Source organism: Pseudorca crassidens, chromosome 19, assembly GCF_039906515.1.
Source record: "Pseudorca crassidens isolate mPseCra1 chromosome 19, mPseCra1.hap1, whole genome shotgun sequence".
Lineage (NCBI taxonomy): Eukaryota > Metazoa > Chordata > Mammalia > Artiodactyla > Delphinidae > Pseudorca > Pseudorca crassidens.
Window position 1 is genome coordinate 13,724,111 of NC_090314.1, and position 24,128 is coordinate 13,748,238.

Sequence of the window (24,128 nt, forward strand, 5' to 3'; positions counted from 1 at the left end):
TACACCCACACCCGCATACACACACACACACACACACACACACACACACACACACTGCATGTAAAAATCATTAAAACCAAATAAAGTCTGTAGTTGAGTTGTTAGGATTGTACCAATGTCAGTTTCCTGCTTTTAATAACATGCTGTGTCTGTATGGAATGCTGTGGTGGGGCAGTCTGCAGAATGGGAACTCTCTGTACTCTTTTTGCAACTCCTTATAAATTAAACTATGTTAAAATTTAAAAACCCTTTTAAAATTGCAGTAGGTAAAAAATAAACTTTAGACTAATGAATCCCATCCCTCCCAATTCATATTTTTATGGCTGATATTGTAGCAAAGAGAATGGTATTACTGTTGAGAGGGTGACATGCATAAAACATGCCTAGGAATGCAATTGGTGAATAGTTTTTCTTAAACTTTAGATACTTTTATTCGAGTCTATTTGTGTCTATTTGGGCAGGGTGTGTAAGTATTTCTATGGATAGAGCAGCTACAAGGACTGGTCACTGCTACTAAAAGCAGGCATCGCTTGTCTCCAGGCTTTAACTTGGGAACACTGTTTTATTTGTAAACAAGTTTTGGTTGCTAAAAATTCAGCAACCAAAATTCAGCTTGATTCGCTCAGAGTATAGGATGTTGCCATTAGAAGAGAGCGTTGGTCAACTTTCGCCAGGTTCAGCTTGCAACAGCAAATATTTACTCCAGAGCTGCAAGTCGGCTGGGAGTCTGCGGTTTTCCAACTCTGCTCCCGGCTGTGGGTAGATTGTGGGCAGCTCCACACTCTTCTCGTTTCTGAACTGTGGGTCTGCTTCACTTGCTCTCTCATTCCGAGACCCAGACTGAGGAAGAGGACGCTCTCAGGACACGCTGTTCCCAAGGCGGAGAGCAGGAGCAAGAGTGCTGGTGGGAACTCGCAGCACCTCTAGAGCTTCTGCTCAGGTACAGCGTACCTCATCTCCCCGCTTCCACTAGCCAAAGCAAGTCCCGTGGCCAAGTCCAAAGTCAACAGGGTGGGAATTGTACTCTGTCTGCAGGGAAGGATTGCAAAGATGGGAAGGGAATTAATAATTGTGCACAAATAATCTGACCTACCACATGTGATAAATGTTAAGTCCAGGGCACTACACTTAACATCTTTTAGAAGTGGTGTGTGTGGAAATGGGATCAACTTATTTGAGTTATATGAGCTTGGTTACTTGAGTTACAAGAATTCAGAAGTGAGATGGTTGTTACAGGGATATAAATTAACATAGCTCTTCAAACTGGAAAGTGAAATCAGACTTTTTTTCATACAAAATAAGTCTTATTTGGATGATTACTTTGACAATAAATACTGACTTTGCCAATTAGGTTATATAGAGGATGTTTCCCATAAGCCAACTGTGCTAAATTTGTAGCTTCAATATTTTGACACATGTATAGTTGAATCTCATGATAACAGAAAATAACTGTCCATTGTAACAGATGTATTGAAATTGTAAGATGTATTACAATTAACAATATTTTCATTTTCCCAAGTCTTTCTGAGTATATTGAGTCTTAAGAGATGCTTCTATGGTGAAAGAGGTATTTAATTATCATTTGAAAATCCTAATAAAGACTTTTTGGTGGAATTCTTGAAAGTTGAACAGGAAAATGACCCTAAAAGTCTGAGCAGCAAATGCTTTTCTGAGCCAGGTGCTTTCCAGTTCTTTGCTGTCAGTGAAACTGAGTGAGAACCAAATCAGGCTGCCAAATGATACAACATCCAAAACAATTTTCTATGATAGATCATTATGCGATTTTTAGTGAATTTGGTGCAACTTGGGAAAGTTCATTGAAGTAAGAAACTCTGCTCTTAAAAATCTTCTATTCCTATCTATTTACCTCAGCAAAGTTGCTCAGAGCCTACATCTATAACAGAAAATGAGGATAGAATTGATGCTGAATCTTGCCTCCACCAGGTAATAAGTAACATTCATCCATGGCTAACCGCTAACAAATTAAGCGCCATCGACCTTATTGAACTGCCTTTGCAATCAAATTTCACTTTTTATATATAATAATTATTTATAAAAATCTCTTATATTTATGTTGCTTTGGTTAAGTATATACTAATAATTACTGTCATAACTTAAAGCAGAAGAAAATTTTAACTCTTAGAGCCTTACTTTCATAAAAAATTTTGAAACATGAGTATTTCAATTTGTACACATATTTTTATTGTGGAAAAATATGGTTGGGAGAGCAGTAGAAGACTTCAAATAAAAAATATGTTAACAGAGATTTTATTAACTAAATGGAATGGAAATATAAGATAAATGAGAAACATAACTAGATAAAATTTTGGTCTGTCAAGGAAGAGTTTATTTGAGTAATTTTAAAGTGGAGGGCTTCCCTAGTGGCTCAGTGGTTAAGAATCCGCCTGTCAATGCAGGGGACACGGGTTCTTGCCCTGGTCCGGGAAGATCCCACATGCCACGGAGCAACTACGCCCGTGCACCACAACTACTGAAGCCCGTGTGCCTGGAGCCTGTACTCCACAACAAGAAAAGTCACCGCAGTGAGAACCCCACGTGCACCGCAACAAAGAGCAGCCCCCGCTCGCCGCAACTAGAGAAAGCCCGAACACAGCAACGAAGACCCAACGCAGCCAAAAATAAATTTAAAAAAATAAATAAATAAAGTGGATAATAGCATGTATCAAATTACTATGATATTTAGATTCCATTGGATACATGTTGAAAAGTGAAGTAACAATTTTATTTTTAAATGATATTTATAATAACCAGACATGACATTCTTTGCAACTATCAGTTTGAACTATATGAAATTGTTAATATTCAACCATTTTCAACCTACAAATATGGCAGATTCATATGGCTCAAATTAGTATTTAAACTTATGCTATAATAACCTAAATGAGAAAAGAACTTGAAAAAGAATAGATACATGTATATGTATAACTGAATCACTTTGCTGTACACCTGAAACTAACAAAACGTTGTTAATCAACTATACTCCAATATAAAATAAAATTTTTTAAAATAAATAAAAACATTTTTTAATAAACTTATGATAAAAAATTTAGATGACAACTTAAAATGTGGAAAGAGACACATAATTTTTTCAAAATTACCTTAGGGTAATTTTGGGTAATTTTAGGATAATGAGTGCACAAGAAGTTCAAAGATCATTGTCCTAGGAAAAAAAATCTGCACATATGTACAGGAGACATATAAAAGAAAGTTATGGTAATAGTGTTTTCAAGAACAAAAAATTTGAAAAATCCAATAACAAGAGAATAAATAAATAAATTGGGATATTTTCATGCCAGATTTTTATATAGCAGGAAAAATGAAGGAATTAGAGGTATACACATAAATATAAATGAAGCTTATAAGTATTTGGTGAAAACTTTATAATATTTGGTGAAAGAAGTAAGTTACAGAAGGAGACTTACAGAGTGATAATGCTTATAACATTTTAAATATGCAATATAATACTATATTGTGCTTAAGGATACAAACAGAAATAGTAAAAGTATAAAGACTAGAGGGATAAATGAACACCATATTCAGTCTGGTTTTAACCTGGTAGGGAGGAGGGCTGTGATTAGAGAGGAGAGCTCCAACTATATCTGAAATGTTTTATCATTTTAACTGTGTGTGAATACAGAGATGTTTATCATATTTTCCTTTATAGTTTTTAACATATTTTAAATATTGCAAAATAAATGCTCATAATATTTTTAAAGGGGCCTGCATATATTTAACACTAGAAAAACATTCGTGATGCTCCAGGTATAAAATAAAGGAAAAAAAAATATTTCAGACAAAGAAGAATAGCTAATGTCCCACTTGTTGAATATTTAGTCTCCAAAGGTCATCTTTGGGGGGAGGGGTATAGAGGGATAGTTAGGGCAGCATAGGGATGAAAAAGAACTGGGTGTTTTTAAGTTAGGGATCTTTTTATCACTGTGTATACAAGGCAGGTCTGAATGAAAATGTGAACTTTGATCCCTTTTCCAAATGGATGCTGGGTCCAAAGTTTTGTGCCATGAAATAGTAATGGTGGCCTTGATTGGCAAATCTGAAAACACAGATTTGCTGAGTGAGGATTCAAATTTTCCCCTTTGCTCTAATTATTCAGTTCCCTTCTTGCTGAATGGCAAGTCCTTTTTTGCCCCCTCTCTCTTTCTTTCAGATACATCCATCAATAGAAAAGATAAAAATATTTGTTGGGAGGGTCTTCCCTTTAGTAAAATGCGCCCCTTTTATAGCACATTGCATTTCGTTGTTAAAGATGCCGTATAGAGGGCTTCCCTGGTGGCGCAGTGGTTGAGAGTCCGCCTGCCGATGCAGGGGACACGGGTTCGTGCCCTGGTCCGGGAAGATCCCACGTGCCTCAGAGCGGCTAGGCCTGTGAGCCATGGCCGCTGAGCTTGCGCGTCCGGAGCCTGTGCTCGGCAACGGGAGAGGCCATAGCAGTGGGAGGCCCGCTTACCGGAAAAAAAAAAAAAAAAAGATGCCGTATAGAGTTCTAGCCCTCTGAATTAAGTTGTATAATTCTTTTTATATGAAGTTGTTCAGAATCCCCACAGTGCAGATTGTCAAGTGGACAATAAGGTAACTGTAGATGGAATGGGGTTCAGCAGAGGCAGAAGCCAGACTGCAGTAGGGTAAGGAGAGGACGGGAGATGATGCATGGAAACAAGCAAGATGAGACTTCTCTTTACAGAAGTTCAATTGTAAAAAAAAAAAAGAGAGAGATTTACTTGAAAGGGCTAGAGGGTCAGAGGAGTTTTTAATTTGTTTATTTGTAGTATTATATACATTTTAACTCGACTTATACAAGGTTTAGCAGTATGCAAAAACAATATTATATGTTGTTTATGGGTCCAAACATACGTAGTAAGTGTCTAAAGGCCATGCCAAGGAATAATAAGCTCCAAATTTAGGAGAGTAGTTATATATGGGAATGCAGGGCAACAGACCTGGAGGACACAGGGGACTTCAACTATTATTTCTAATGTTTTCTTAAGCTGAGTAGTGGGTGAACAGATTTTTTTTTTTACTTTGACATTTTAAAATATTAATAATAATGCTTTTACTTATATAAAATAAGTGAGGGGATTATTTCAAAAAATAAACAAAATTTATAGAAAGATCAAATTTTATTTAAAGTAGAAATAGGAAACTGGAAAGTCAGGTCTTTGCTTAGAAATTTCAGAAAAAAATAGAGGGATAGCAGAGAAGATATCAACAGAACCCCAGCTGTCATTTACAATATGTAAGTAAATAATCTAGTGTTGCTTAACTCCAACCAAAAAGGGACAGAGACTGGAATATAACTGTTAAAAAAAAAAATCAAGAGGAATGCAACAGAAGGGAAATTGTGCAAGCAGAAGGGAAGGTTTCCCAGTATGCCTAAACGACTTCCCTTACTATATTTGCAAAAGGTGGTTATATGGACCTAATCTGGAAGGCTGTATGTGTGGTTCTTTTCATCTGCCCTGAGGATGGTACAGACGTCCCTCCAAGTACGGGCGGAGGAGGAAGGAGACAGAGGTGGAGCTTTGGATTGTATATCAATGTGAGTGTTCTCCCAACTGTGTGCCCTAGAATTTCTTGATTACCCTGAATATCTGGTGTTTCTTCCTGCCAAGCAGGCTACTGTTGAGGTCAAATCAGCCAGTGTGGTCTGATCTGCATTGCCTTACTTGCTCTTCCCATCAGCGGCCATACATGGAAGTGGCCCTGGAACGAAGGATAACAGAGTTCATTTTCCTAATGACATTTCCATCTGGCTGTTTACGGTCATCATTGCGGCACCCTGTTATCTCTTTGGCTCTCCCAGCGCCCTCGTACCACTAGAAAGGGCCGAGATGGCGACAAGAAGGAACTAAAGGGGCTTCCCTGGTGGCGCAGTGGTTGGGAATCTGCCTGCCAATGCAGCGGATGTGGGTTCGTTCCCTGGTCCGAGAAGATCCCACATGATGCGGAGCAGCTAGGCCCGTGCACCACAACTACTGAGCCTGTGCTCTGGAGCCCATGAGCCACAACTACTGAGCCCGCATGCCACAACTACTGAAGCCTGTGTGCCTAGAGCCCATGCTGCACAACAAGGGAAGCCACTGGAATGAGAAGCCCGCGCACCACAATGAAGAGTAGCCCCCTCTCGCTGCAACTAGAGAAAGCCCGCGCACAGCAACGAAGACCCAACACAGCCAAAAATAAATAAAATAAAAAGAAGGAACTAAAGCAAGATGTTCAACAGCACTAAACAGATATTTCAACAACCAATTAATCACCCTACCTACCCCACCTCTTCCCATCCCCCAGAAGTACACACTTGCAACACTACTTCTAGCACTTTATTCCAGTATTTACCTCTATATTTCTTTCCTTTTCTTTTCTTTGGCCTGCGCCATGCAGCACGTGGGATCTTAGTTCCCGGACCAGGGGTGGAACACGTGCCCCCTGCAGTGGAAGGGTGGAGTCCTAACCACTGGACCACCAGGGAATTCCCCATATTTCTGAGTAAAATAAACTACGATTTTGCGACTTCCCAAGTTTATAAAATATTTCTTGACTTCCTATCATAAAAGATGAGCATGCAGCCCTCTTACACAAATCCTACCACATCACTGCCAGCCATGTCTCCTTTCCCTCCCCAGGTCTTCTCAACATTTTATATATCAACGTTCTAACTGGTGATCGTACACCCGCCCGCTGGGTGGGTGGCTCATCCCTAAGGACATGAAAGCTCTTCGTCTGGGAGCCTCCAGACCTCATCCTGTGCGTCTCTTCATTTGGCTGGGCCGGGTTTGTATCCTTTATGATACACTGTAATCGTAAGTATAGCACTTTCCTGAGTTCTATGATTCATTCTAGTGGATTCTCGTACCTGAGGGAGTCGTGGGAACTCCCAGACTTGTAGCCAGCTGATAAGAAGTGAGGGTAACCTGGGGACCCCCAAGCTTGTGGCTGGTATCCTTAGTAGCTAGTGGGAACCCCAGGATTTGTAGCCAGTCAGGAGTGTGGGAGGGTTTGGAGTCCCTGAACTTGCAACTAGTGACTGAAGTGAGGTGGGACTCAAGGGGAATGTGCCTTTATCCAGTCAAATTTGATCTAACTCTGGTAGTTAGGCTTAGAATTGTATTGTGTATGGATAAATACAAAAGACCATTCTTCTCCCTCTTGATTTCTTTAGAATTCCTATGGCTTTTTAATGCACAATTTACAACATTGTCAGATGGTGTCAGGACTGAATTGTATCCTCTCAAATTCATATTTTGAAGCTCTAACCCCCAAAGTGTCTGTATCTGGAGATAAGATTCTTAGGAGATAATTAATGTTAAATGAGGTCGTAAGGGGGGGTCCATTTTTAAAAACCAAAAGACACTAATTATTCTCTAAAACGAGTGGCTGTTCGTCAGCATGACTCATACGAAGTAAGCTTTTCTGATAGCAGAAAGATGCTCAGGGTCTAAATTTTTTCTCTTTCATTTCCCCGCCCGCCCCCCCAGAAAAGTGACAATAAAAGATTTAATGTACATGGTCATTTGTCCTGGGCCACGTGAGATTTGGCAGCAACTAAGGTGGCCATTCCGTGACTGAGATTTAGAAAGTCACCGGCAAGAGGCAGAAAGCCCTAGAACACTGACCCTGAGATGTGCCTGCGGGGCACTGAAGCCATGACCATCTGGAGACAAAGAGGAGAGCTGGGATTGCCGATCGCATGCGGATCGGTAGGGGGAGAAGGTGAGGAGGTGCTTTGACCCGGAAAAGAGCTGAGAATGTGTGGAAACAGACCTCCGAAGGAATGGAAGGGAAAAGTACTTGGGACCACAATTGCAGACAGAATGCGATGAAGTTGCTGTTTCTTGCCCATGAGTTTAATGACAAGCTTCCTCCCCTTTGGATGCCAACTAAGCAGGAGCAGGCAGGGCATCCCCTGACTATGCAGCCCAGCCAGGCCTGGAATCTGCCCCAAACACAATCACAGATATTCCCAAGGCTTGAAGTCCATCCAGAGACTAGTCATTTGATGCAATTGCCTGTGGTCTGAAAAACAAACTCCCACCCAAACATATTGTACCTGGGGAGACTGCAATCTCAATGATCATGTCTCCCAGGACTCAGGCCCACTCTGACCACAGGATCTTTCTAAAGGCATGACCGACAGAAGTGTGCACAATTCCACCGTGTAATTTTTGTCTGGGAGGTAAAATACGTGTGTCGTTACATCATTTTCCTTAGCGTAGCGATCCCTTAAGAGAAGAAAGCCTAACCAAGATCCCTTCTCAAAGTCAACCATGGAAATAACATTTTAATATTCTCTCCTGTCTTCCGTGACCTCGTACAGCTTTCACACACAATTTCTCATTTTATCCTCAAAACAATGCATCGAGGTATGTGCTATTATTCCTGCTTCCTGGGCCAGCCTAGAATTTCTGCTTCCCCCTTTCCGTCCTCCCATTGGAAGGTCACGCTGGGCAACCCAGCCAAGTCACGTCGCAGGGATTAGTTCCCTGTGACACCCCTTCCCCCACTCCCCTGACCCACAGGCCGGACACAAAAGAGGCTGCCGGAAACTCCTGACCGCTGCCAAGCCGGTAGCCGCAGTGCCCTGGAGAGGAATTCTCAGCTCACAACAGAGCATTTCTCATCTAGTTTTTTTATGGGTTTGGGGTTGGGGAGGGGTTGGTGACCAGCCAAAGACGGGTGGCAGAATGATGAAATCAGGCAAGCCCGCAGCACTGATTCATGTCACGGTGGGAACGGGGACAGGCTTTTGTGCCAACCAGAATGTGCCTTGGTTACACACTCCAGTTAAAAATAGTGATGGCTCAGGATCGGCCATGGTGGTCCAAAAGAAATTTTCCTTCGTCTGTAATATTCTAACTGCTTTCAAAGCAAACATATTTCTGCATTAGTTACAGAATATAAGTTATCTTTAAAATTCAGAAGGAAATGGCCTCCGCTGCTGTTTGGAGGGCCCTTGCGTTCTGGGGTGGGGTGGGGTGGAGGTGAGGGTGCAGGGAGATTTCTAACTTCTGCTCTGATTATCTCAGACCCGCACTGTGCACACCCGTTCAGCTCAGCCAGCGTTTACCTGCCCACTACTGCATAGCCCAGGGCTTCACAGCCTACCAGGCACAAGCACATGGGACCCTCTGGAAGAAGGTGATGAATCAGAAAGAGTCTGATGAAAGAGGTGATGAATCTCAAATCACCTACACCCGTGGTTGGCTGAGGGCAAGTTGGGGCAACGGACAGACAAGCAGCCAACCGTAACCAGAGACAGAGGAGGTAGGTCCTGTATCAGTCATAATGTCAGAGTTGGCCTTGAAGAACTTGTGGAATTTTGAGATGTAAGGAAGGGATGGTGCAGGGGTGGGCCAGCCCGGGAAGAGGAAACATCTTGGAAGACAATTAGGATGTAGATGAAAAAACTCATGGTCATTTCCAATTCCACCGCCATAGCCCCCATCACTGATCCTTGTGCCCCTGGAACATCTCACCTGTGCAGCCCTCTTTGACATCTCTACCACCCCCTCCATTCTGGGGGATCTCAACAGGAGACAATGTGTGTGAAAGCACAGTTTTTTCCACTGTTGTTGCTATTCATAAAACTGCCTGGAGATAGACAGAAGTGGGAAGCAAAGGTCAGAGGGATTAAAGAATTTGCCCAGGGCTTCCCTGGTGGCGCAGTGGTTGAGAGTCCGCCTGCCGATGCAGGGGACGCGAGTTCATGCCCCGGTCCGGGAAGATCCCACATGCCGCGGAGCGGCTGGGCCCGTGAGCCATGGCCGCTGAGCCTGCGCGTCCAGAGCCTGTGCTCCGCAACGGGAGAGGCCACAACAGTGAGAGGCCCGCGTACCGCAAAAAAAAAAAAAAAAAAAAAAAAAAAAAGAATTTGCCCAGCTGGTGAGGAAGGGAATCAGGAAGTTAACCCGGGTCACCCCCATCCCCACCAGCTGTCAAATAAGGTAGATGGTGTCTGGGTTTATAGACCCCTAAGTGAGATCACCCTGGTTTCAATCCCAGTTCTGACATCACTGTGTGACCTTGAGCAAAGTACTTAACCTCTCTGTGCCTCCATTTCCATTGGTACAAAATGGGGTAATAATCCTTACACCAGAGCCATCGGGCAGATTAAAAAGGATCCTGCCTGTAAAATGTTTAGTATAATGTCTGGAACACAGGAAATGTTTAAGCATTCATTCGCCACTGCTATCTCCTATCACTGATAGTTATTGTCCCCACCCACTGTCTCTCATTCGGTACCTGAATTTTGGAGGCTGGTAGTTGGCTGGAGACCACGTCTGAACCTTTTCCTTAATCCCACTATCCTCCTCAGAAAAGCTGCTCTCACTCCATTTGCAGACTTCACAAGAATTCTCTCAGCCTGCTTGTGCCATCACTCAATATGGTGCTTTGGAATCCTTCTGTTAGCACAGCTGTGTCTGGGGTCTGGGAAAGCTCTGAGGACCCCGGGGGTGGGAGATGCACATGAGAGAGGGTCTCTCGAGCAAGTGGAGGTGGGGGGTATGTAAGCAGCCTCCCATCCTGTTCCTCTGTCTGGCAGGCCGGCACCCCTTCTCTTCCTGTGTGCTACCCAGGGCTGGCCCGGACGAAGAGCTTGTCTGCACCTTGGCTTAGATGGGCTTTCTTGCAAGCTCACCCGCAGGGGAACATGAGCGCTGCATGCTCACTGAATCCTAGACCCTCCCGGCCTCACTGCTGGGGCCAGGTCCCCTCCATCCCTGACAGGTTCATCCAGGGACTGGGTCGTAACCAGGAGGAAGTTCGGGGCCTCCTGGGACTTCCACCCACAGATCCCAGCTCTCCTCCTGCAGAAACCCAGCCCCGTCTTTCTTCCATGGTGGGTCCCACACTTCTGGAATCTTGAGTGAAGCTCATGTGCCCCATCCTCTTATTGTTCATATGAGAAGGCAAAGGGCCAAGGCTAGAACTCAGAACCAGCCCTTTCCCCCTGCATCAGTGGCTCCCAACTTCTTTCCACGTTAGAATCACCTGGGACCTTTCAAAAACTCCAAAGTCACAGCCACATGCCAGACCAGGGAAATCACGCTCTCTGGAGTTGGGCAGGTAAGTTTCCCAAGTGATTCCAATATGTGGACAAGTTTTGGAGCTACCGTCCTTGCAGCCCCAAGAATCCCGATAAATGGCCACACGTCAGGCTAAGTGCCCTGAGTCAGGATTACCCATTACCTCAGTGGTCCCTTTTCGATTGCTGACCTTCTGAACATCAGGAGGGACTTACTCATGTATTAGTGAGAAGCTGCTACACATCGAGCAAGTACTGTAGAGTTATGTAGTCGGCATGCTCACTAAAGTTTAAATAAATTAATATGCTTAGACAAATGTGCAAAGCCACAATCAAAATTCTCCAATTATTCACTAATATCTTAATCGTGTTTACAAAAAATAAAGGTGAATATTGAAGCTAATTAAATCTCCTTAAAAATGCCAAGGTGAAGTATATAAAATCCAAATGTCTCTGATGGGGTTGCAATTATTTGCAAATTTTTCAATTCCCACTGAGCGATTAGATACACTGTTTTATCATTTTTATTTATCTAACTAATTACATCCTGTTTCTCCCCGTGAAAAGAACACAAGTAGACAAACAACTGTTCTATATTCACTTGATCCAATTATGTGTATATAATTTTGGACATGTGTTGCCTTTAGCAGAGTTTGATTTCTTTGAATCTCAAATTTTGGGGTCAATTAGTCCAGTCATTTATAACTGTCTGGGTCCTGGACTCCTTTTGAGTCCACGTACTCTGATGAAAGCAATTTTTCACACAGTTTCTGGGAGCACCTGGACTCCCAAAGTCCCCCAGGCCCCCAGCTGAGTCCAGAAAAATGAGGAAACAAGCCCAGAGGCTAAAGTGACTCAAGCTGCCAGTCAGTTCCACTCTCAGGATTGGAACTCCCATCTCCCGACCCTCTGGCCATTCTGGGAGAGACAAGCCTAGGGCCTCCTTGCCTGGGTTCAAAGCCTGATTCTTCTGCCTGTTGGCTGGCGATGTGTGCAAGTTATATCACCCCTCAGTGCAGTGGTTTCTGTGTCTGAAGATGTCCTCATTTGCCTGCCCGCTTGTTGTGTTTGCTGTAATTATTTACAAGCGAGAAAAGAGGCGCTTGGGGGATAGGCAGTTGCCCTAGGTCACCAAGCTGCTAAGCGGTGTGTCTCCAAAGCCTGTAGTCTTGGCACACACCACGCTGCATCCCCCATTTCTCCCGGCCCTGACCGGGACAGAGTAGGATGCAGGAAGTCCAGGAGCCACTCTCAGGGAACAAGCTTCAAGTTCAACAGGGCACGCCAGCTCTCTCCCCGGCAGAGAAAGGACCAGCAAGAGGACCAGGAAGGAGAGGGAGGTCTGTGTTTTATGCAAGGGGATGGAGAGACATGCATGCAGTGAGGCCAGCCTGGGTGAGGGGAGGGGCTGCTGCCCAGTGGGAGGCCTGGCCTCTGGCTCCCACCCCAGGGGTCGTAGAAACAGCTGGTGGCAGCAGCACAGGCCGAGGGAGGCGGCAGGGGCTGTCTGGGCTGGCCGAGCTACAGAGGGGCTTCCTGGAGTGTCCAGCCACAGGTACCTTGGAGCAGCCCTGGGCTGAGAAATCTGAAAACCCCTCCCTTCCTGGGCTGTGGGCCGGGTTGTTAGAACACTTTCAGTTTTGTTTCTCTGCCCGCAAGAACCGAAACTCCTCGAAACAGAAAGACTCCGCAGACCAGAACATGGAGGGAAACTTCCAGGCGTGCAGGAACTGGTAAGAAGTTGCTTTCCCGGCGGCCGAACTGAGGCTGTCTAGTGAGAGGGGCAGACGGGATAAGGCTGTTTCTGAAGTTAAGAGAAAAGGGCCCTTGTACCCAGGAGGGCTAGGGTGGAAGATTTAAACTCAGGAGATGTAGGAAGATGATGAGAGATGGTCAGGGTTGGCTAACATCCCACCCCAGATATTTCAGTCTTTCTGGGACAGTTCTAAAGCCAAACAGCCAGGCTAACTGTCCCTGCTGGGCTATTCGTATTTTTCAGAACTTGGGTCCTAACTTGGAGTTCTGATCATATGCTCTTCACACCAGTCTTAGACAGAAAGGGGCCCACAGAGGTTGTCCGGGACCACACCCGCCCTCACCTTGAGAGGGTGCTGTGGAGCAGGGTGAGGGGATAGAGCAGGGGTCCCAGACCACACCTCTAACTCGGGGAGACCTGGCCCCTTGAAGTACCTCACTCTCGAAGCTCCCTACCTGTGCTGGGAACCAGAGGGATCCCTCCCAGAGAGCTTCCTCCAGGCAGACCCTCCTGGCTGAACCGGCTCAGGAAGAAGAGCTGAAGGGCCAGGCCGGACAGAAGGAGAAAGGGGCCAGGCCGGGCAGAGGGGCAAGAACAGAGGAAGGGAGTGGGAAGCAGCTTTTGTGCCACCTGCTTGGGCTGTGCAGAAGCCAAGACCTTGTTCAGACCAAGCAGAGTGAGGCTCTGGCCGCTCCCCTCTGGCCACATCCCATGTGCCCAGGACATGGGCGGGCAGCTCTCATCATCCTTTAGGCCTTTAGAGCTGTGGCCACTACGTGTCCTCTCTCCCAAGCTGCCACAAGCAAGGGCTGGTTGAAAGGAAAGGAGAAGTATTAAGAAACGCCCTGCCTGGGAACTGGGAGGGTCAGAAGCTTGTGTTTTTTGGGGTTTCCAAGAAGGGTCTCAACCTCTCTGTGGGTTGCACAGGTGAGCCTTAAGGCAGGGAAAGGTAGATGGCTTCTCGTTCTGGGAGACCTGGGAAGCTCTCCCTATGGGGGTTCTGAAAGTTGGCATTGCCCTTGCAAGGCTCTGAGTGGGCATGCAGGCCTGGATTTCCAACTGGCTGTGGGCCAAGCAGGGGAGTGCTTGAAAATAGACAAAATATTTGAAAGAATTTGATATTTGTTATTTCATTTTAAAAACAGTTTTACCAAGGTATAATTGACATAAACTGCATTTATGGTACTTTTAAAAAATATTTATTTTATTTATTTATTTGGTTGCACCAGGTCTTAGTCGAGGCAGGTGGCCTCCTTAGTTGCCGCTCACCGGCTCCTTAGTTGTGGCATGTGAACTCTTAGTTGTGGCATGCATGTGGGATCTAGTTCCCTGACCAGGGGTTGAACCAGGGCCTTCTGCATTGAGAGTGCGGAGTCTTAACCACTGCGCCACCAGGGGAACTCCCTGTGGTACACTTTTAAAGTGCGCCATTTGACATGTTTGACATAGATATATACCCATGAAACCATCACCGTGACTACTAAAATTCAATAAGCTATCAAGTTAGGAAGAACAAAAGGGAATTTTATTCAAGCCACGCTGAGAATGATGACCCAGGAAGCAGATTCTCAGAAAGCTCTGAGAACAGTCCCACCAGTTAAAAGTCGAAGGCACAGTCATGTACATTTTTGAGACAAAGGATCATACATAAAAATGACATACTGGGGCTTCCCTGGTGGCGCAGTGGTTGAGAGTCCGCCTGACGACGCGTGGGACGCGGGTTCGTGCCCCGGTCCGGGAGGATCCCACATGCAGCGGAGCGGCTGGGCCCGTGAGCCATGGCCGCTGAGCCTGCGCGTCCGGAGCCTGTGCTCCGCAACGGGAGAGGCCACAACAGTGAGAGGCCCGCGTACCGCAAAAAAAAAAAAAAAAAAAAAAAAAGACATACTGATATTTCACAAAAAATTCACCAAGAATGCATAGTCCAAGTAAGCACGTACAAAGTGTGTGTACCAAGCAAACAGCAAGTCACGGTCACTAGGACCCCCACGGAGCTGGGAAAGAACCCTATTCTTTTATGAAGTTCCATTGCTAGCTTCAGAAGAAAGAAAGAAAAAATTGATCTTTACCATCAAGCAGGCACTCCCATCTTTGAGGAGCTCTGGTTAATGTGTAATACAGATGCACACCGTACATTAGGGAGGGAGGAGGCCCAAACAAACACAGAGAGAATTTTATGTTTAATTTTTTCTTGTCCTGCCTCAAAATATAAATTATATTTCATCAAATCACCATCAAGATGATGAACGTATCCGTTCCCCCCAAAAGTTTCCTCCGGCCGCTTTGTAATGTCTGCCTCCCGCCCCTCCTTGCCCGACCCCTCTCACCCCAGGCAGTAGAAGAGTTTACAGAGCATCCTTACACTTATTTTATGATTTTGCACTGTTCTGATCTAGGACCAACATGGGGAAGGGGGGCAGGTGGTATCGTCATATTTTCAGTGCTTGAGGCCTTGAATGATCTTAATCCAGCAGCCGTGGAGACGAAATACGGCTCCATGCTTTATACCATGAAATAAGCCTGTTTTTCCTCCCTCTTGATCCTGCAGCAAAAGAAGCGGGGCCCCTGGCCACTTGGCCCTCCATGGGGCCCACTCTCTGCTCTTCAAGGTCCTCTGTCCGGAGTGCAAGGAACCCGTCCTACAGGATACGATGGAAGAGCACGGCGGGGGCAGGCACCAGCAGGTGGGGAGGCGGAAGCAGGCATGGGGGTGGGGGCACCAGGTGGCCAGCCGGAGCCCGGCCCGCACTGCAGCCCACCTCAGGTGGGCACCCCGCGCCCAGCACCCCCTGTGAAGTGGAAAGGGTAGTTAAATCTGCCTGCCTTATACTGCACTGAGTGAACCCTGGTTTTCCCATCCCCTATCCTTTCCCTACAGGCAAATGGGTCCAGCCAAGGCAAGGGAGTCCCTGTTTCAGGAAAGGTAAAATGTTCCGTCGAGATGTGTCAAGAGGAGAGACAGGAAAGGAGAGCTCTAGAAGGCACTCATGGCCAAGGCTGGTCAAAGGTTAACCTTTCTCTCCTGCTGTTTCTGGAGATCCTCAAGCTCAGGCATCCATTTCAACTCAGCGGGTCCCACAGATGCGCCTTGAGCACAGGGCTGGTGCTGCAGGGAGACGAGGGAACCTGACTCCTGCCCCCAGGCGCTCACAGACCCGCACCTGACACGCACAGCCAGGGCCACTGAGCTGGGTGGGACTCCAGCGTCTCCCTCCGTGTTTAGGTGGGGTGCGCAGCGTGTCAGCAGAGCCTGCCGAAGCACTTGCTGGAGATTCAAGAGGTGAGAGTCAGCTGTGATTTCTTCTCCCAAGCCCAGGAGGAGGGGAAGGGGCCAGTAATAAAGATTTCCCCCCCTCCCCCTCCCCCAGCTCTCTCTTCTTGCCCAAGGAGGCCTGGGGGACAATGGGGAACTAGCTCATCACAGGGCCTCCTGCCCCCAGATGCCCGTCAGAAGGGCCTGCCATGGTCCACAAGCCCAAGAGAGCTCGTGTTTGCCAAGGAGAGTCCCCCCACCCCCTGGCCTTTCCCACCTGCTTTCTCTTACTGGCTTCAGTCCCCCAGGGAAATAAGCTCATACCCCCAACGCAACTGCAGGCCAGTGACCATGCCCGTCCCGCCTGCTTCCCCGCAGGCCAAGGAATGCCAGGAGCGCCCCGTTGAGTGCCAGTTCTGTGAGCTGGCCGTGCGCCTCAACAAGGTGGACATCCACGAGCACCCCTGCGGCAGGCGGACGGAGGTCTGCCCACACTGCGGCCAGCGCATCGTGCTCCACATGCTGGCCCGGCACAGAGACGAGTGCTGCGGTGAGCAGACCCAGCTCCAGAAAGGTGAGCAGGGGTGGCAAGGGATGTAAGCTCTCAGCAGGACAGGTGGCATGTGTGATGACAGATACACGTGTCTCAAATTCATCTGGCTACTCTGGACCACGTGCTAGAGTGGCCTCCTTGTGTGTCTGCTGTGGTCTGTAAATGACTGGTCCAGGGACACCAAGACGCCAGGAGCTGCGGGCCTGGGAGCTACACAGATGAGTGCAGAGGCAATGGGGGCCCGGCCAAATGGGAGGCTTCCTTGGAACCCCTCAAGCACAATTCCAGCCTGGCAGAGACCCACCTGCATCCTTTGACAGATGAGAAACCTATGCATAGAATGAAACAGGGCTTGCTAGAGGCAGAAACCAGACAGGACATCCAAGTTCCCTGACACCAAATCAGGAGATTTCACCACCATCAGCAGCGGACAGAAGGGATCTAGTTGTAACTCCTGACCTTCGAGCCTATGTGTTGGCCGCCTGGTAGCACTGTGTGTTGTCTTGACCTGGTTACCTCTTCATGAGATGTGTTTACGGAGGACAGCAATGTGACAGGTCTTGTGTTCACTGGTTGTTTTAGTAACACAGTAACACATGGAGAGAGCCTAAAATGCTTTGGATGGTAAGTCTCTCCTGGTAAACGATTTTATTAAAATCGGCAGATGAAAAACTGGAGTGCTTGAGACGCGTGTACATTTCCAGCATGGCTGGGCTTCAACACAGCCCGCAAACGGCTCTTCAGCACAACTTCACCAACACAACACAACTTCAACAAGACAACACAACACAGCTTCAACACAGTCAACAGAGATGTGTGCAATAACTCCTCGTTTGATCACAGAGCTCAGAGACTGGTGAAATGAAAGAGCAGTCAGACCGGACGGGGCTGGCATCTGTGGTAACGGCTCCTTCTGTCTCCTTAGAAACCAGTCCTGCGCCAGGAAAATGTCTCTTCATCAGGGCTGTGTGCTGCCCCGAGTGCACTTTTGCAGCTTAAAGGAAATGATGTGGGTGATTCCTGCTGTGGGTGGCCTGTGTGGCCAAGGACCCTGGCCGTGCAGGACACTCACGGCAGGCCGGGGACAGTTCAGCATCAGGACTGCAGGCCATGTACGCGGTTGTGGGACAGTCGGGCTAGCCATTGTCAAGGGCAATCATTTGTGCTGTTGTTTCCATGCTTTTTCAGGGAAGAGAATTCCAGCTCCTGAAAGCAACATCTGCTGTCATTATTGCAACCAAATGATCCCAGGAAATAAGTATTTCCACCATGTGGTGAGTAGAAATTGGTTATTTTCTAATGATGCCAATAGCTAGTTCATATTCCAAACAGAGTGACAGGAAAGGTAGATTCCGGGTCCAACTTTACACAGCATGGATAACAGAGGTTCCCATATTTAGTTTTGCTTTGTTCAAAAAGGGATGTTGTGAATTGGTGTAGGCTAATTTAGCACACATCATTGGTCTCCCACCGTGCCAGCCCTTCAAGGAGCCTCCCTGACCAGTCCAGCTATCGTTGATCACCTCCAAACATCTTCAGCCTTCAGGGCCTGGCCATGGCAATTTGGTCCTTAATAGGACCTGCCTTATTATTTTCTGTCCCATGCGGGAGTCTTCTCAGTTAGACTGTGAGCTCCCTCGAAAAAGTTAACAACTTTCTCCATCTTCCCACAGTGAAACTGGTATCAGGGCTAGGTACCAAAAGGGGGACTCTGTAAAGATGTCACGATGTGATTGATTGATTGATTGCTTTTGCCTGGGAACATTCACAGACTCCTCCCTCCATCGCTCCGAGCACGTTTTAGTGCCTTAGCCCTGCCAAGCTGCTCCCTTCTTTTGCAGGATGGAGCATTTTCTTTCTGGGGAAACTTCCTAAGGCTTCTCTCCAAAGAACTCATTTCCTTCTGCTTCGATGGAGCGCTGTTTGTTCTTTCTTTACCCTTCAATTCAGACAAACATGAATATCAGAACTAAAGAGACCCTAGGGATGATCTAGACCTTTTTGTTTATTGTGGAACAATACATATAAAGTTTACCATTAGTGACATTTAGTGCATTTTAATAGGAATACTTGACTTAATAAAGTCTAAATTAATCATATTCCCTACCCTCCTTACAAACAATATATGGATTTGAGAACATGTTGACTCCGATTCTCTATTCCCACCTTACATGTAAATGCTATGGAATTTAGTTTCACCTTGTTTTTTTTGTTTGTTTGTTTGTTTTTGTGTGGTACACGGGCCTCTCACCGCTGTGGCCTCTCCCGCTGCGGAGCACAGGCTCCGGACATGCAGGCCCAGCAGCCATGGCTCACAGGCCCAGCCGCTCCGCGGCATGTGGGACCCTCCCGGACCGGGTCACGAACCCGTGTCCCCTGCATCGGCAGGCGGACTCTCAACCACTGCGCCACCAGGGAAGCCCCTCACCTTGTTTTCATACTATCCCTCTTTAGTCATTATTATCGTTGTCATTTTATGCAATTCATGCCTGCTTGGATATACTCACACATTCACCTTTCTCTTTGCTCACGTTCTTTCTTAAATCCCAAGCTTTCCGTCTGGGTAGGATTTCTCCCTTCCTGAAATACACGTCTAGGTAGTTCCCTCAGCAAGAAGCTGTGAGGAGTAAATTTTTAGCTGCCTGCACAGGTACTTTTTTCCTGCATTACTGAATGGTAGTTTAACTGGGTGTCCAATTCTACGTTAACCGTTATCTTCTCTTAGCGTTTTGAAGTTTATTCCACCGTCTTCCCACCTCCATGATTGCTGTTGATAAGTCTGCTCTCAGTGTAACTGCCATTCTTTTGTGGATAACGCTTTTTCTTTGGTTGATTTCAAGATCCTCTTTGCCTTTGATCTTCCTGGTTTCACTGCAATGCATCCAAGAGAAGATTTCTTTTTACTCATCCTGCTTAAAACAATATGCCCAAGTGTGTTTATTTTTTTCTTTCTTCTTCAGAATTTCTCCTGCCCAAATCTAAAGGTTTCGTTCTGCCTTAATCAGTTCTGAAAAGTCTCAGCTCTAATCTCTTGGAATCCCCACTATTCCCTAACCCCTCCATGTTCTCCCAACTCTTTCTGTGGAACATATTAGATGTACATCAGGCCTTCTCGTCCTATCCTCGTGTCCCTTAACCTTTCACACTTTCTATTCCTCCTCCTATGTTCTGAATAATTTCCTCAAATCCTATTTTCAAGTTCGTTCTTTCTTGGCCAAATCTAACTTGCTATTTTTAAGCCTATCCATTGAGGTTCAGTGTCTGTATTTTTCATTTCAAGAAGTTCTGTTTATCTCTCTTTCAAATTCACCTACTCTTTTTTTCATAGGGTCATATTCTTTTCTCTTGTTAGAATCATTTTTAATTAATTTATTTTACAGTCTCTCTCCTATAGTTCTGTTATCTGAACTCCTTGGAGACTAATCCTGCTAATGGTTGTGTCTGTGACTCTTACCCAAGGTAGGGTGTTTCCTTGTGTGTACATTTGAATCACGAGCTTCTATTTAGTGAGACTCTATCTGTGAGAATCCTGTATGACCTAGTGTGGGATTATGTAACCTCCAGAGGGATTTTGTGATTGCTTCTGCCATACATCCCAAATTTTACATGAATTCTTCTGCTTGGGTATTCCCAGAGCATGAGGATTTTGTAAATCTGAACCCCAAATACAAGAATGGCATGAGCCTTGGATTTTGAGTTTTCAGGAGTGTCAGTTTCGCTTCCGCACCCTCAATTTCTGGTCCAAGGTAGACAAGCTCTCTTGCCACTTTCCTTTTCCAATTAGCCGATTCTTTTCTCTTAGCCACCACAGGTTAGCCTTCAAGGTTCCCAGCTTTACGCAGGGAAAGGGGAATCTTACTTCCAATTCCACATCTTGTGTGGATGGGACTCTTCTCTTATCCAAGCTCTTAGATACAAGATTGGCCCCACATCTCCTCCTGAAGTGTCAGCTCATGTGCTTAACAGGTCAGGTCTTCATCCTGGAACACGGAGCTTGCTTGCTTGCAAAGTCAGCTCAGTGAACGTCATATTTTATCCAGCATTTCAGAGTGGGAATATTTCAGGTTATCTTGCCTGTTGTATTGTCCACCATTAAAGCTGAGGTCATTTTAAAATTTGAAGTATGACTCATAATTGCAGGACAGATGCCGTCCAATCTCAGACTCTGTGACATATTCTCCAGTTGGGAAACCAGATATTCCTCCTTCATCCCTTTCAAGTCAGGCTGCTGAAGATCAAACTTCCACAGCACAGAAAGACGTCCGTCCAAAGACGAAAAATACAAGCAGATTTCGCCATCTTTCTGAAAAGTCAACGCGGCAAGCACCAAGAGGCACAAACAAAACCACGGATCTGCCTTTGAAGTCTGATGGCAAGCTCAGGGCCTCCTCTCCTGTAGAAGACGAGACAGCCTATGACATTCTGAGGAGGTGTTCTCAGTGTGGCATCGTACTTCCCCTGCCAACCCTAACCCAACATCAGGTACCCAGCCTCCATTCTCTCCTCATCCGGCTGGGAGCCATCTGGACAGTGTTTAAAGAAATCCAAGACCTGCAGGATATTCTCAGACATCTTTATCTCCCCTTTCTCTGTGTGCCCAAATCCATTCTCATAGCACCTATCACCTGGTTGTATATGTGCATCATCTCCCACCTCTGAAGGCAGAGCCAGATCTTTCCTCTCTGTATCTCCAGTTCCCAGCCCAGGGAATAACCACAGCAAATGCCCCAAAACTGTGGAGCAAACAAATGGACAGAGCATACCCAATCTAGCTGTCTAGCTCATAGCGTAGATAAGGCAATCCAGGCCCAGAGATGAGAGCCTTGGTCAAGATACTAAGTCAGTTGGTATCTTACCTCCAGCAGATCAGGATTTGCAGCCTCAAAAGCCTGATTTTTTACATCCTAGATTATTTTCCAATAATAATAAGAATTAGTATGAGGTAGTTAACCATTATGTACCAGTTACAATGCAAAGCTCTTTACAAATGGTTAATCACTATAAAAAACATGCAGGTATTTTATCCCTATCTTACAGATAAGGAAGCCAGACAGAAAGATTGAGTAGCTTCCCCAGGATTATACAACTAGAGAGTGGCAGAATCCAGCCTAAAATACATGTGTATATAGTTCCAAAGCTTACGCTTTTAAGCCCCAAACAGGATGCCTCACTCAAAAAAAAAAAAAAAAACTTTCATTATTTGATGTTTTTCAAAATACAAAAGTACTAGATACTACTAAATACTAGATTTTGTTGTAACCAGCTGACATGATACCATACAAACAAATAGAAAGATAAAGCTCATCCTCCCCCACACCCACCCCCCTTCCCCAGTTCCACGCCCTGAGATACTAGTTTCAGTATCCTGGTGGGTGTCCTTCCAAAGCTTTAACTCTGTTCACACAAACACGAACAAGCCTCTATGGGGTTTGAATTGTTTTTTCTTTTCCCCTATATATCATCTTCCTATATTCATTACTCTGCCATTTGCCTTTTTCACTGAATATATGATGCACACTCCTTACAAAAAAGTAGACCTAGATCTTGTTTTTTCTAACTTCTTCTCTATATGCACACAGCACCTGATTTTACAAAGCTGAGTGAATTTCATACTTGCTGGGGGTGTTATTAGTGCCATATTTCCTTGCCTCCCACACTTTGAAATTTCCTTCCATACTTCCCTCCATCCTTACATAATAGGGTCGCCGAATTTAGCAAATAAAAATTCATTACTTGGGACAAAAATAACTACAAAATAATTGCATGAGACATACAAAAAACATTCTTTGTTTCTCTGAAATTAACTGGACATCTTGTATTTTATCTGGCAACTCTGTTGTATAACCACTCACACACGTACACATTTGGAGTCCAATTATACACATTTCTTTGCATCTTAATGTTATGATTCATCAATACCCAAGGACATCCCTCCAAGTCAAATGATGTTGCCCCCCGCTTTTTAATGGCATAAGAGTCCATGGCGTGGGTGTCCTCTAAACTGTTCATCCACCCGCCTCATGGTGATAGATAGGCCTCTATTAAACATTGTCCCAAGCCTCCCATAGACCCCTCATGGCTCACTGGGCTCCATACATTTTCTATGCCATCTGTAGCTCAGGGTTCCTGCTCCGGGAACTGGGGATAGGATTGCCCAGAGATATCCTAGGAACTAACACTCCCCCCTTTAAACACACTGAACTTTTTTAATGTCCATTTCTTTAGGAGAAATGCTGGTGGTTAGCTTCATCAAAAGGAAAACAAGCGAGAAGCTCCAGCTAGCTTTGGAAAAGAAAAGGTACGACGGATTTAGAAGATTTTGTTTTTACCCTGGTTTTGCTGCTTGCTTTCTGTGCTAGTCTTTCCTTGTGAAAAGAGATGGGTTTTATTCACTGGGTTTCTTTCTTGTAGAAGAAAAGGTTTGGATTCTGTTTTCCTCCTTTTGAGCCGAGATGTTGGTTTCCCCAAGAGCTCCAGATAAACCAGAAGAAAAAAGGGCTCTGACCCTTCTGCCTGAGAATTCTGATCAAGCGTCTAGGCTCCACACAGCCTGGACACCTTAGGGAACCCAGCTTTGTCCCCGAAAAATAAAAAAGCCCTCCCTGAAAACTTGTCCTCCACCTTTTTGTAGATTTTTCATTGGTTTTCCAGGGCCACGGATGGCAGCGGCTAGCACGGCAAGGAAAGGGGAGTGGCAGCAAAGAAGAAAGGGGAGAAAGGAAGAGAAAAATGAGGCTGGGTGGCAGGGGAGAGCCAGAAAGCACAAAGACGTGCTAGTGAGGGCTGTTAGTTGGGAGACACCTAGAGATGCAGCCCACCTCCCAGCAAACAGCACACCCTACCTTTCTGCCTGGCCCGTGGGGAGACCCCAGACCCCACCAGGGAAGGAAGGGCCCAGGACACCCCACCCTCCCGAAACTGGAAAAGTGGGGCATTTCTCAAGCTTTGTCAAGTTGTCGAAGTCAGGTTTGCTTAAGACTTTCCTTAGGTCGGCAGCGACAGTGGTTTCCCGAAGAGAGGCCCCGCACGCTGGGTCCCCGGGACTGGACAGGACTCCGAGGATGGGTCAGGACAGGAAAGGTGGCGACTGCGCGGGCCTGCGCCCCAAGTCTGGGGGCAGAACCTCTTCCTCGCAAGAGGAGGGACGGGCAGGGGTCGCGGGGCCCAGCCTTCCGCCTCTGGTCCCCCCCGGCCAGGGCGCCTTCCCGGGCCACCTGCGCGGGGACCCGTCTTGCCCCGCACGCGCACGATCGGTTGAGCTGGCAGCCCCAGGTTTGGGCCCCGCGGCCGCGGGCTTGAGCAGAGCCCGGCAAGTGGGGGCGCGTCACAAAGGCGGCCGGCCCCTCGGCCTCTAGCCCCTGCGGGGCCGGGCGCGGAGCCCACCGCCGGTGGCGTCGGAGCCGAGGCGGTGCGGGCGCAGCAGGCCGGCGCTCGCGGTCCCAGCAGCCCGAGCAGCGAGCGGCGGGTAAGGCGACGCGAGCGGGCGCAGGCCGGGAACGCCCCGAGG

At 46.5% G+C, this 24,128-nt stretch overlaps 2 protein-coding genes across 7 annotated transcripts in view; both read left to right on the forward strand.

Moving 5' to 3' along the window:
* Positions 1–9,247: 9,247 nt before the first annotated feature.
* On the forward strand, positions 9,248–23,230 carry XAF1 (XIAP associated factor 1). Of its 5 annotated transcripts, XM_067716788.1 has the most exons (11): positions 9,248–9,297; positions 11,020–11,100; positions 12,286–12,399; positions 12,719–12,792; positions 15,694–15,738; positions 16,039–16,095; positions 16,447–16,642; positions 17,810–17,895; positions 20,762–21,103; positions 22,847–22,919; positions 23,033–23,230. In XM_067716788.1, exons 2-10 carry the CDS (start codon positions 11,061–11,063, stop codon positions 22,901–22,903), a joined length of 1,011 nt encoding a protein of 336 aa, XP_067572889.1. In that variant the 5' UTR covers positions 9,248–9,297; positions 11,020–11,060; the 3' UTR covers positions 22,904–22,919; positions 23,033–23,230. The 5 variants fall into 5 exon arrangements, with proteins under 5 accessions (XP_067572889.1, XP_067572891.1, XP_067572888.1 ...); XM_067716790.1 differs by lacking the exon at positions 12,286–12,399 and having other exon boundaries at positions 9,253–9,297; XM_067716789.1 differs by lacking the exons at positions 9,248–9,297; positions 11,020–11,100; positions 12,286–12,399 and adding an exon at positions 15,364–15,499 and having other exon boundaries at positions 12,725–12,792.
* SMTNL2 (smoothelin like 2) overlaps positions 22,847–24,128 on the forward strand; it is a 61,572-nt gene continuing 60,290 nt past the window's right edge. For both annotated transcript variants that reach the window (XM_067716776.1, XM_067716778.1), the window contains exon 1: positions 22,847–22,919. The gene's annotated coding sequence lies outside the window, so the exon portion shown is untranslated. The remainder of the gene's footprint in view (positions 22,920–24,128) is intronic.